At 44.1% G+C, this 12733-nt stretch overlaps 1 protein-coding gene across 1 annotated transcript; it reads right to left on the reverse strand.

The window, feature by feature from the left end:
- Nucleotides 1–5153: 5153 nt before the first annotated feature.
- Nucleotides 5154–12006, reverse strand: PGAM2 (phosphoglycerate mutase 2). Its single transcript, XM_066593149.1, has 3 exons — nucleotides 11436–12006; nucleotides 8056–8236; nucleotides 5154–5385 (listed from the first exon to the last, which is right to left on the reverse strand). The coding sequence occupies exons 1-3, from the start codon at nucleotides 11844–11846 to the stop codon at nucleotides 5216–5218; spliced, it is 762 nt and encodes a 253-aa protein (XP_066449246.1). The 5' UTR covers nucleotides 11847–12006; the 3' UTR covers nucleotides 5154–5215.
- Nucleotides 12007–12733: the final 727 nt, after the last annotated feature.

Consider the following 12733-nt stretch of genomic DNA (forward strand, 5'->3'; position numbering starts at 1 on the left):
ATAAGTTTTACCCACAATGCACACATATTTACACATACAAAAATGTGTATTTTAATGCAGACTCACTCACAGAAATAAATGCATATATACCGTACACACACTGCACTTATACATTCACATACTGGACACATACTATAGTTTAATGTGTGCTCTGCTCTTGAACAGCATACACGCCTGTTTTTTGAAGGCTGGATGCCTGTATGCCCGGAGCTTCTCCTCATCACCCCTACAGTGCAGAACAAAGAAGCCGGAGAGTAAGCAGACTTGTACATAGGTCATGAGATCTTCTATGATGTGACCTCTGTACAGCAGCTCTGGATGTTATCAGTTCACAGCTTCATGCTGATTTGTACTGCTGCTGAACTGCTTTCAGAGTGGACCATTGAGTATTGGTTACACAAACAGAAACTGTTAGTTTTAGCTATAAAGTGTTGCCCCTCTCCTTCTCGATGCCCTAGGCATGTGCCCTCAAGTGCCTTGCTATAAATACGGGTTTGCCTAAAGGAGTTTTCCGGTTTTTCATTTACCCTATTAGGGAATTATGAGTTAATAGTTGGTCAGCATGAAAAGTTAGCACAGAGAGTGTTGCTCTTGGAGGACTTGTCCTGCATTATACATCCCATTGGTATGAATAGGCACTGTGTAATGCTTAATTTCCCCTGTGGTAGGTCTGCAAAAAAATTGAACACTTACTGCCAGGTTTTCCCACAGATTACAGCTGATCACCAGGAGCTTCAGCACATAAACACTTTGTAAAAAAAAAAAGTTGAATTGTCCTCTAAATCTGTGACATTTGGTAAGAATTTTACTCTACTTTAAGCCTAACTGTAAAAGTTTAGAACACAGAGCAGTTCGTTATACTTATGGAGCTCCTATTGCACCCAAGTTTTCATTTACCTGAATGAAACCTTTATGGAGATCTCTCACTGTATTCTACTAGGCCACTGCTGAAGTAATGAAGCTTAAAGGGAACTTGTCACTTCTCTAAGGTAAAGGTAAAGTCCCCTGGTGCAAACATCGAGTCATGGCTGACTCCTCGGATGACGTCACATTGTGACGTTTTCTTGGCAGACTGCTTTTGTGGGGAAAGTTTGCCATTGCCTTCCCCAGTTATCTTTTACCCCCCAGCAAGGGTACTCTTTTTACCGACCTCGGAAAGATGAATCAACCTTGAGCCGGCTACCTGAACCATGCAGGGATTGAACCCACAACTTTCAGGTCGTGAGTGAGAGCTTATGACTGCATTTCTGCTGCCTTGAACTAAGTTATGGTGCTGTTATGGAAGGTGGCAAGGAGCGTGGTGATGTTATTTTATACTCATCCACTTCCTGGTGCCCATGGTGACGCCCTCTGAAGATCGTGACACAAAAAATGTGATTCTTTTCATGTGTGTACTCTCCCATACAAGTCTATGACAAGAGTGCGGTCTTCAGAGGGGGGCATCACGGGTACCAGGGAGTGGGTCAGTATAAAAAGACATCACCCGGCTCCCTGTCACTTTGGTTTATGGTGCTGTATAGAGGTGACAGATTCCTTTTAAAGGTAATATGTGAAGGAGCTGAGGTAATAGCTGATCCCCCTAGGTCCCATTCTTGGCACCCCTGGCAATCAGCTCAGTTTGCTGGGAGAAGCCGTTACCAGCTACACATTTCCTCTGCAGTGGAAATTCAGTATTTCAGGATGGCCATTCACATGAATGACTGTCCTGTAATACCAAAAGGGCAGAAGGTTCGTCAGAACAAGTGATGGTCTTATGGAGTGGTTCTCCATTCTAGGTCACAGAGTGGGCCCTGAGCTGAAGACCCTACTTTTTCATGTTCATATACCATAAAGTAGTATATAGACAAGGGTTGTGCTCTTGGCACAACCCTTTTTATGGAGCAGGGCTGTCATGAGCCACCATAAAAAATGCTGAAACGCCTGCCAGTAGTGACTGAGTACTATATGTGCTACATAAGTAGGCAAATAAGGAAGATGGAATAATACCACTTCAGCGCCACCTATTGGATGGCAGCATTCCTCCAAATCAATGCTTGACCCTTTACACATGTCTGTAGAGCAATGATTGGGAATTAAAAATGAATATATAAAAGGGTCAAGCATTGATTTGAAAGAATGCTGCCATCCAATAGGTGGCGCTGCAGAGGTATTGTTCCATCTTCCTTATTTGCATATTACCCAAAGGGGCATGGATGGGCTTATAAGGCTCCTCACTCACCTTCTTGGTGCTCTCCCTAAGGAGAGATGTTACCCCTCCCGACATAAGTAGACATAATGGTTACTGATGCACACTTAATTTCTAAGAAATGTTTCCTGCTGATCACAAATAGACCTGCTGCTAGTACCCCCAATAATCAGATGTATCCCGCAGGGAACCGTGCAGCATCAGAGGAATTACAATAAGAATAACGAAGTGCTCGTTGAATCAATGGGCTTTGTAAATAGTTATATAATCCAGGCAAAAAATGGTCAGGTTGGCCTGTACCATCTCTTTACATAGAGCCTGATAAAAATAACAGCATGTACATGGTAATGGTGCTAGGATTACCAACCATCCAGAAATTCCTGGACAGTCTGTAAAAATAGGGCACTTTTTTGCAATATCTGTGAAGAAAAAAAAAACAAAAACGATACACCCATTATTTTTTTGAGCCTGATGGTACTTGAGGTAGATGATTATGATTGTAATTGTCATCACTAGATTTACGCGATGTTCACTACACGAACATAAAATGGGTTAATGCGATGTCTTCCTGCACGGCACGACACCGCAGCAGCAGCGGCGGCGGCCCCAGTGAAAGAAAAAAATGTTGGAACATCGCGATCCCCTGCCACAGTTGTGACAGCTGTGTCGGGGGATTCCTTCAGCCCGCAGGGATGCACAGCTGTTTCCATGTGAAAACACCTCGCATCCACGGGTATTCACATGGATGGCGAGGGCGATATCACGGCCCAATATCGCCCTCGCCAGTGTGAAGGAGCTCTGACTCTCCCTGGCAGCACTGTTAGCTAAAGCACAACACCGCCGCTAGACTTAACATAGGAACTTTATCCTGGCCTGACCGGTCACTCAATGTATCAAACTCAAATTTTATGATTTTACGGCAATGGTGAGAATGTCACAAATCTAATGACACCAAAATCATCCACCAAGGGTCACACAAAGGAGTCAAAGTGTGGACTTTTTTATATTAAATTGTACACCTCACAGTAAGTGCTGGCAATGAGCTGATCATCATGTGACCTATAGACACATATCATTTATCTTTATCATTCCAATGTGTCAATAAAAAATGACGTCTGTCTGTGATTTTGGGATAAGTTTTCCAGAAAAAGGAAAAATTCAAGTTAGCAATCCTGATGGTGGTACAAAAAAAAATCTCAAATTTCAGATCTCTATTGGGCTAGTTGTACATTTATTCAGATACAAGAACACAATCGCCATGTTTCCATGAAGCCAAGACAGTTGGTAAGACATTTTATAAATACTTACATTGATGTGAAGATCACCTCAGTTTGAAATATGTTATATGGTATTTGTTTCAAAAGCATAATAATTACATACAGTACTGTGTAAAAGTTTTGGCAGTTGTGGGAAAAATGCTGCAAAATAATATTTTTTCAAAAATAGAAAGTATCTGAACAGGATAACAAACCCAGACATAAAACCAATGTCAGTAAGAAGAACCATCTTCAGCGTAAAGAAGAACAAGGAGTCCTGGAAGTGATGATACGGCCCCAGAGAGCCCTGATCTCAGCATCATCCAGTCTGTCTGGGATCACATGAATTTGAGAAGATCTGTGCTCAGTTCTCCACGATGTCTGGAACAACTACCCTTCTGAAGTCCTTCAAAAATTTTATGAAAGTGTACCTAGAAGAATTTATGCTGTTTTGAAGGTAAAGGCTGGTCACACCCAATATTGACTTGATTTAGGTATCTCTTTGTATTTTGTTAATTGACCAAAAGACTATTAACTCTTCTATTTCTGAAACCATTCTTGCTTTGCAGCATTTTTCCCACCTCTGCCTAAAACATTTGCACAGTACTGTATGTTCCGTGAGGCTGAATGTACATAGGATGCGTCATTTGAGCAGTAGCATGTGGGTCAATTTATGGGATGAAACAGTGGAGGCTGAATAAATGATAGCATTACATTTCTGAAATGTCCACTAGTTTTAAAGTCCAAGATCAAGGCTATGTTCCCAGATGACGTTTAGACCATCAATCCATAGTCTTTGACAAAGACCACGGATTGATGGTCGAAACGTCGTCTGTAAACATGTTAGATGTTTTACAATAAAAGTATGGAGTTCGTCTGATCTCTGCCGGCTTGGTTCTTGGATTCCCTGGTGCTGCCTATCCTTTACTTCGTTCGGACTTTGCGTTTATGGATCCTTGGTGTCCGGGTCCAGGATTTGGCGTGCATGGCAAGTACTCCCACACTGGATGTGTGTATATATTGTGTGGTGCTGCTGACCTTCTACATTAAGGCTATGTTCCCACCATCATTTTGCTTTCCAATCTTCTGATAGGAACAGAAAGAAGGAAAGTCGGACCTGTCTTGTTATAGAACTGAATAGGACAGGACGGAATCCATTGACTATAGTAGAGTCTGTCCGGCTTCCGTCTTGCTCTCAGGCATACTGCGCTATTTCATCTGGGATTTTCCAGCAGCTCAGAGGCAGATGGGAATATAGCCTAAGGGGGATGGTTGACCAAATATGCACTGTACAGTGTGATATATTTAACCTATAGACTAGATACATGGATGTAGGACAGGAAGTCCATATAGGAGAAGATGAAGCAACATTTCTGATGCTGGTTGTTATCCCCTCCACTATCCCATTCCTTGGGGGAGATAAGAGTGGTAGGGCCTTATTCCCCCTTTCTCGTTTGCTTGGCCCCAGCACAGGTTGATGTGGCAATAGAGAAGAAGGATATATCCAATTCTATGGGGTCTCACAGCTCCTGCTGGGGTTCCTTCTGCATTGCTTACACCCATTCAGTAGATCTTTAGGAGTTGAAGCTCATTTCCACTTTGTAATATCAGATTAAGACTGTAGAAGGTTAACATAAAATGGACTTAAGGACGCATTAACAGTAGAATAACAATGAGAGAATTTGTATAATAATGAGAAAAAGGTACAAGGATCACGGGAGAAGGATTTATTCTAATAGTCCACTTTACTTTCTCTAAGTGCAATATCTTCCCTTTATTTCTTGACCTTGCCTTGGGCGGCCACTGCTTCCATCGCCTTTTTCACAGTCTCCTCGTCTCCCAAGAAGGACATGGGCTTGGTTGGCTTTAAATTGTCATCTAGCTCATACACAATAGGGATTCCAGTGGGAAGGTTAAGCTCCATAATGGCTGCATCAGACATTCCTGCATCAAGGAGAAGAAATGCAAATAAGTCACAATGAAGCCACTGTTGAGTATGGGTTTGTGATGATGGCCACTGCAATTACCAAAGATGCCCAATGGGCACGGTGTAATACTGCATTTTGGATTTAGATGTTGACAGCTTCCCTTAATGTTATGTGTGATTGTAGGGGGCTTCGGCAGCCAAGCCATTTAGGGTGCTCTATTAGTATAGAGGATTGTGTTATCAGGACTAGGGCATGCAATGGTTGCTCCTAACGGCCCATTTAGACACAACGATTATCGCTCAAAAGATGCTCAAAAGGCATCTTTTGAGAGATAATCATTTTGTGCATTTACACGGAAAGATGATCGCTCAAAATTCGCTCAAACGGCAGTTTGAGTGACAGTTTTGAGCGTTTACTTTGCATAAGTGTGCAAATGAAGGCTCACGCTGTATGCAGCAGACAAGCAGGACCACTATCTTCTGCATACAGCTGTTGTCTTCTCGGAGCGCTTAGCTGAGCACTCCGAGTGGGGTATGCAGAACACAGCTGGAGCGCTGTCTTCTGCATACTCCTGCTGTGTTCACAGAGCGCTCAGCTTATATACAGCTGAGCGCTCCGAGCGGGGTATATAGAAGACAGCTGCAGCGCTATTTTCTGCATATTCCTGCTGTGTTCAGTGAGCGCTCAGCTGGTATACAGCTGAGCGCTCCAAGCGAGGTATACAGAACACAGCTGAGCGCTCTGAGCGGGGTATACAGAACACAGCTGAGCGCTCCGAGCAGGGTATACAGAACACAGCGGCAGCGCTATCTTCTGCATACTTCTGCTTTGTACTCCGAGCGGGATACCAGCTGAAACAATAGTATGGCCATTGCCAAACTCCTCCCCCTGCCTTATTTGTGCTGTGTACAGTGTGTGCAGGAACGCAGATGGCGGGGAGATTCATAAGGATCTTCTTTGAGCAACTTCAGAGTGGTTTACAGTGCTGGATGACAGAGTTGATGCCTGTTCAGAGGAGAGGAGGGCACTAACGGGCGGGGGGGTCCTGTTATTTGCCACACACCTAACAACTCCCCCTAAACCATGCCCCCTTTTTTAATCTTCGCTGGTATTTTGCAGTGACGAAGGCGACAACCCTAGGTGAGAAAGGAACCTACTTTTTTCTTGTGCATTGTACAAGTGTGCTACCGCGTTGCACCACAAGGTGGCATTATGAGAGGACAAAATGAGCAGAAGCAGCTGCAGATGATGATACATGACGTCTAGAATTGGTGTCATCAAGAATAGTAACAGGGAGACCATAGGAATGAGAGGGAGAAGATGACGGGTTATATAGAGGTCAGGCAGAAGGACTTGTGGAGATTGAAGTCTGAGCATGAGAAATAGCTACACGGCCATATGATGTGATTGCATTGGTGACAGTGGGAGGAATTTAAACATGTATAGTGCTGCTATAAGGGTATAAGATTGTACGTGTGTGTATATATATATATATATATTAATATATATATATATATATATATATATATATATATATATATATAACCTCTCGGCAGGAAGGGTGCAAGGTCATTTTGGGAAATGCCACTGTAAGGCCAGTTGGAAAAGGTCAGAGTAACTGAACCAGTCAGATGATGAGAGGGGACAGGTGGGGGGAAGCAGCCACGCCAAATCTCACAAGTGACATTTAAGAGGTGACCAGCCTTGGGATGCTTTCAAACCTGCGCTAGTGTCAGTTCAGGGTTTCCGTCTCTCTGTCTGTTTTTGGAGAAGAGAAACATAATAACATTTTCAATGAAACGGAAAGCTTCCATTCCATCAAGTTTGCGTTTTTTGGGTGGGAAAATAACACTGCAGACTGCAGAAATTTCCTTAAGAAAAAAAAATTAAAACCTAACAGAAATAAACTGAAGCCGTTCCGTTTGCTTTTCCATTTTCTAAACCCCATTGAATCAATGGGGAAAAATGGAATCTTTTTTTTTGGCTTTATTTCGGTTCCTCTCCTCCAAAAACGGAAACTCTAAGCTGAGCAGCTAATGCAGCCTAAGTGCCGGACTGTATGCACTGCTATATGGTAGAGTACATAGGTATACAGCATAGCGTTACCTACAATGCTAACACATATCAGCAGTACAGTAATGCCAGAGCGGCAGTGCTGTGTGCGGTATACATAGGAGCTTACCTGATCTATAGGGTGGATGTGATCAGCAGGCTGCAAGTCTGCATGGCGCACTACATGTCACTGTGTGACTGGCACCCTATACAAGAATACTAAGCATCCACCGTGCCATGGATGGTAGGTATATGAGTTCATCAGTGTTGCACCCGTACGACTGCCGTCAGACTACGTAATCCCCACAGTGTGGACTACCAATGCACTATACCTGGCATCTGGTTGGCCAGCACATCTTACATGGTCAGCACTGCACCGCACAATGTGCATTAGGTCATTAGTAAACTGGATTACTGTAAATGGTGGCCAGAACTTGTGGATCAGAGGGACAACCGCACAGAAGGTCAACAGCGGGTAATGTAACCCTCCAGTTCAGGGACAATTTTTTGTCCCTGGACCAGATAGTCAATTTTAAAAACATCACACATGATAAATTCCTTGCAGAGTTTGAGGGGGTCGCCTTATACCGCGCATGCCGGCATAATATATCAGTACAGGAATCACACTGCTTACCGTCCAGATGTTTGACAATACCCCTCAAGCTGTTCCCATGGGCTGCAATTAGAACCCTTTTTCCGGCCAGGATCTGTGGGGCGATGACATCATTCCAGTATGGCAGCGCACGGGCAATAGTGTCCTTCAGACTCTCACAAGAAGGCAGCTCGCTTGCAGTCAGGTCTGCGTAACGCCGATCCTGTACAGCAAGGAATGACATGTAAGAAATTACCTGTAATGTAGGTAGTATATACAATTCATGCAGGAGTAGAGGTGGAAGCATGGCTGAGACTGCATCACCGCCCATCACCATAAGGGGCAGCATCTGCAAGTTTATATATTCTCCCCTTATTTAAGGTTCCTTCTAGGATTTTCTTTTATACTCCAAAACATAACGATATTTTACCATTGGGATTATTTGGTTTGCTAGAGTTGGAGCTATAAGGGTGGATTCACAAGTGTAAAAGTACTCCATAAAATCCACTGGAGCAATTCCACTGCAAAAAAAAAAATGAAAACCGGAATTGCTGTTGCAGATTTTATGGAGTATTTGTTGCAGAATTGTTTCGGTTTCATTAGTATGTCTCTGTATTTCTAAGCCAAGCACCCCTTCAGTCAAAAATATTACATCAAAGTAGCCCTAATGTAATCATGCACTTTGCTATATATTAAAGGCACAGCATTAAGGTGACCCTCTGGATTTTGGCCTGGGACCTGCTATACTGCCCTTTCCCCCCATTCCGCTGCTGACCTGCTTGTTCCTGCGGCTCCTCTGCGGTGTTCCAAGATGATCACAGCAAATCTTACCCTACAGTTGCACATTGAGCACTGGCGGTGCATCAGTAGTCTAATACGCTACATGATGCTCCGATTGGCCAGTGAGCTCATGTGAGCAGCACTAGCCAATCCGAAGGCAGCATGCAGTGTCTGACAACCAATGCACAGTGTGCATCGAGCAGTCACAGGAGCGCCACAGACATCTTGGAATACCGCAGAGGAGCCGCAAAAGTAAGCAGATCTGCAACAGAATGGGGAAAAAGCCTGGCACCGGGTAATATAACTACTTCTGGACAAATGTGGCCTCAATTTTATTATAAGCTCTGCAGAATATGTTGGCCCTTCATAAAGAACGAGGAATAATGGTGGAAGCTCTGCAACTCAGCCCACGTGTGTACAGACCACAGGGGCAGCCCACGTAGCTACTATAAGGATGCCTCTATACATTAAAGTGACCCTCCGGTCCGGACACTCAAAGATGGCTGCACCAGATTCTCAGACTGCCTGGTAAACACTGTATTAGAGAGAATGCACACAGGCGGATTTGAATTGCGGAATCTGAAGCGGGCGACCGCCTCCGTATTCCGCAGCAAATACCACCCATAGCAGGCAATGCAAAAGTGATTCTTCATGCCCACGAGCGGAGACCAATTGTGGTTTCTGCTCCATTTTCCTGCGGTCGGCTTCCATTGAAGTGAATGGAAGCTGTCCCACCCGCAAAATTGCGGACAGGACGCGAATTCCGCAGGAAAAGCAGACGTTTTTAAAAAAATCTTTACTGTGCATGTGTGACAGCGAGTCGTGCGGACCATCCGCATACAGAAGGAAGAAAAAGAAAGCAGATACACGCGGTCGCCACTGCTGCCAGGGCCGGAATCCACTGCAGAATCTGACCCGCCCGTTTGCATGCGGCCTTAGTCTACAATGTTACACCTGCTTTAATTGGCTAGTGCTGTCCGCATGAGCAGTACTGACCAGTCAGAGCACCATGTAGCGCCTTAGACTACCAATGCATATTAATAATAATCTTTATTTGTATAGCGCCAACATATTCCGCAGAGCTTACATAGACAGGGGATACAGAAAGACAAAAGTACAAACATTACAGAACCGCGGTTACATAGTAATCAGTTGAATGTAACAGTAGGGGTGAGGGTCCTGCTCCAACGAGCTTACAGACTACAAGTAATGGGGTGATACAGAAGGTAAAGGGGCTGGAGATGTGCACGGTATGGCGAGGTGGAGAGTAAGGGATGCTATACACATAGACAATGGTCAGACATTTAGCCGTGTGACGCACATTGTACATCAGGTAGTCAGAGATGCGGTGCAGCCATCTCTATTTGTCCAGACCCAGATAGTCACTTTAAGGGTGCCTTCACACTTTCGAGAAAAATCGCTCAATTTTGGAGTGATGCGAGAATGTTAGAAAACTCAGAAATTATGAATCCAATGCTTTTCAATGGTTTCATTCCCATTTGCGATGTTTTCTGTCACTTAATGTTGCGAGATTTGAAAATTGCTTCCTGCTCCATCTTTCTGCATTTTGCGATTTTTATCTTGCCCATGTTTCCCTATGGAGCCTCCGATTTATTGCATCGCAACGCACGAACTTGTGATGTTCATACGATGCATTTTTAACATTAGAAACTCCTACTGTCTGTCGCGCAAGAAAATCGCGGGCGGCAGCGATGCAAGATTCAAAAAAAAAAATAGCATGAACAAAAACTGCAGTGTGAAGGAACCCTAAATGTATATTGGCGGACCCTGGTGATTTCACCAGAACCAGCCATTCATCTAATATCTAGGCCTCATGTCCACTAGCAAAATTGAATTGCGGATTCTGCGTGGATTTCCACAGGCGAAATCCGCATTCAATTTTGCCCATAGGGAATCATTGCCATCCGCGGTCCATTAAATTGAATTTTGCACCCGCAGATAGCATTTTATTCGATTTGCGTTTTTCATGCGCGGGGAAAAAAACGCAGCATGCTCCAATTTACTGTGGATTCCGCACAGATGGGCCACTTTGTTATCTATGGGTGTGGATATCCGCATGCAAAAAAAAAAAATATTTAAAGCACATCCGCGGTGAATCCGCTGCGGAAATTGTATTTTTCTAGTGGACAGGAGGCCTTATGGCAGCCTCCTGAGTATAGATGTCAAGGGAGTTAAGGATAGGGCAGTTGGATTTCGAGTGCTCCATCCTTTTGTTCTGCCAGCGTTGTCTCCGCTCTCTACATTCAGAGTCAATTGTGTTCGTGTATGGGGGTCTTGGAGGAGATAGGTCATTTGACCAATAGCTTTCGAATATGCTTGACCACCCTATGGGTTTATGAATCTGCATAATACATTACCTATACAATAATACCAAACTTGAAAATAGAATTACCATCAGGCTGTTATTTTCCTATATGGGATAAGAAGTGAATCGAGGAGGGCAACAACTTTTAGTCAATCCAGTGCCAGCACAATGGAGTGTGATTGCATGAACCAGCATGAGCAGAAGATCCCCATTTTATTTTTCGCTATAGGACAACCCGTCCACTTTACTGTATATACCAAAGACTTCAGAAGCTGTTCATGAATGAAGGTTAATGGAAGCCACCATTGCTTCTTACCTTGCTGATGAGCTTGTAGTATGGATGATCTTCTCCCATGGGTGGTGGAGGGACGTCGAAAGACCTCCTCCAGATCTTGACTTGTTCCTCTCCATGCTTCTGCGCTGTTTCTGCCTTATTGAGTCCAATCAAACCCCCATAATGACGCTCATTCAGCCTCCAAGACCTATGTACTGGCAGCCACATCTGGTCTGTGCCATCCATGATATACCACAGGGTATGCACTGCCCTCTTCAGAACAGACGTGAAGCAGATGTCAAACTCCATCTTTGCATCTTTAATGGCTTGAGCCCCTCTTTTAGCCTCCTCTGTACCTTTCTCGCTGAGGTCAGCATCGAACCAGCCACAGAATCGATTCTCCTGGTTCCATGAGCTTTCGCCATGACGTACAAGTACTAAACGGTGAGGCATGGTGGCTACCAGAAGTATATAGTAACTAGAGCTGTGACTACTATGTCAGGGCTAATGGCCTGTGAATGCTCACTGTGGCTTACAAATGGGGAACCAAAGCCGTGCAGTAATCAGATGAATATCCTGGTCCCTGAAATGTCCCCCAGTCTCACACAAGTCATCAGGACTTATATACCCAGCGTTACTTCTCATGATGTCCAATCACTGGGCAGCAACAGGTGTCCAATGGGAGAAGGGGAAAGGGGGCTTAAAATAGTCTCGCCCTGCAGTGACAGCTGGTAGTGACCTTTAACAGGGCAACTACAGAGGTATCATCTAAAGGTCACTTCTACCTTTATGCTGCAAGAATGTCTGGTAGGGAAAGGGTTACCTTATACTGTAACATTGTTGTGTTCTTGAGGTTTTGCTCAGTTTGGTGACTGATGAGATAGTGTGTTTTATTCTATTTTGGGGTCTTAGTGAGGGTCAGTATTGTTTAAACTGTTTGATGCTGATCGCTGCCTGTTTGGAAAAGTCCCAAAAACTCCACGAGAAAAGTTGCAACTTTTTGCACAGAAATGCCTATGCGAAAAGTTACAACCTTTTATGAAACCTACCTGAAAATTAGGTGTCAGTGAACAAAGACACTGCTAGTTTACATTCAGGGGATGCAAACCTATACATAGTGCTACTTTCAGCCCAGAAGTAGATACAGTTGTATCTAGGCAATGCTCTGTGAGCTAAACAGCCAGTACTGCAGACTGACAGATTGTAGCAAATTATCAGGGTTCCTTCACACTGGCCATCGCGATCTCGCCGCAAGAAAATGCGGCAAAATCATAACTTTTCTCCTGCAATCTTTGAGCGTCAGCGCTGCTTTTTCTCGCCAAAATATCGCTGCCACTTGA

This window comes from Eleutherodactylus coqui, chromosome 2 (genome assembly GCF_035609145.1).
Source record: "Eleutherodactylus coqui strain aEleCoq1 chromosome 2, aEleCoq1.hap1, whole genome shotgun sequence".
NCBI lineage: Eukaryota > Metazoa > Chordata > Amphibia > Anura > Eleutherodactylidae > Eleutherodactylus > Eleutherodactylus coqui.

Coding starts and splice junctions, on each gene's coding strand:
- PGAM2 (XM_066593149.1), bottom strand. CDS start 11,846: ATGCCTCACCGTTTAGTACTTGTACGTCATGGCGAAAGCTCATGGAAC. Junction 8,237..11,435: donor ACTACAAGCTCATCAGCAAG/GTAAGAAGCAAT, acceptor CTTGCTGTACAG/GATCGGCGTTACGCAGACCT. Junction 5,386..8,055: donor TATTGTCAAACATCTGGACG/GTAAGCAGTGTG, acceptor TCCTTGATGCAG/GAATGTCTGATGCAGCCATT.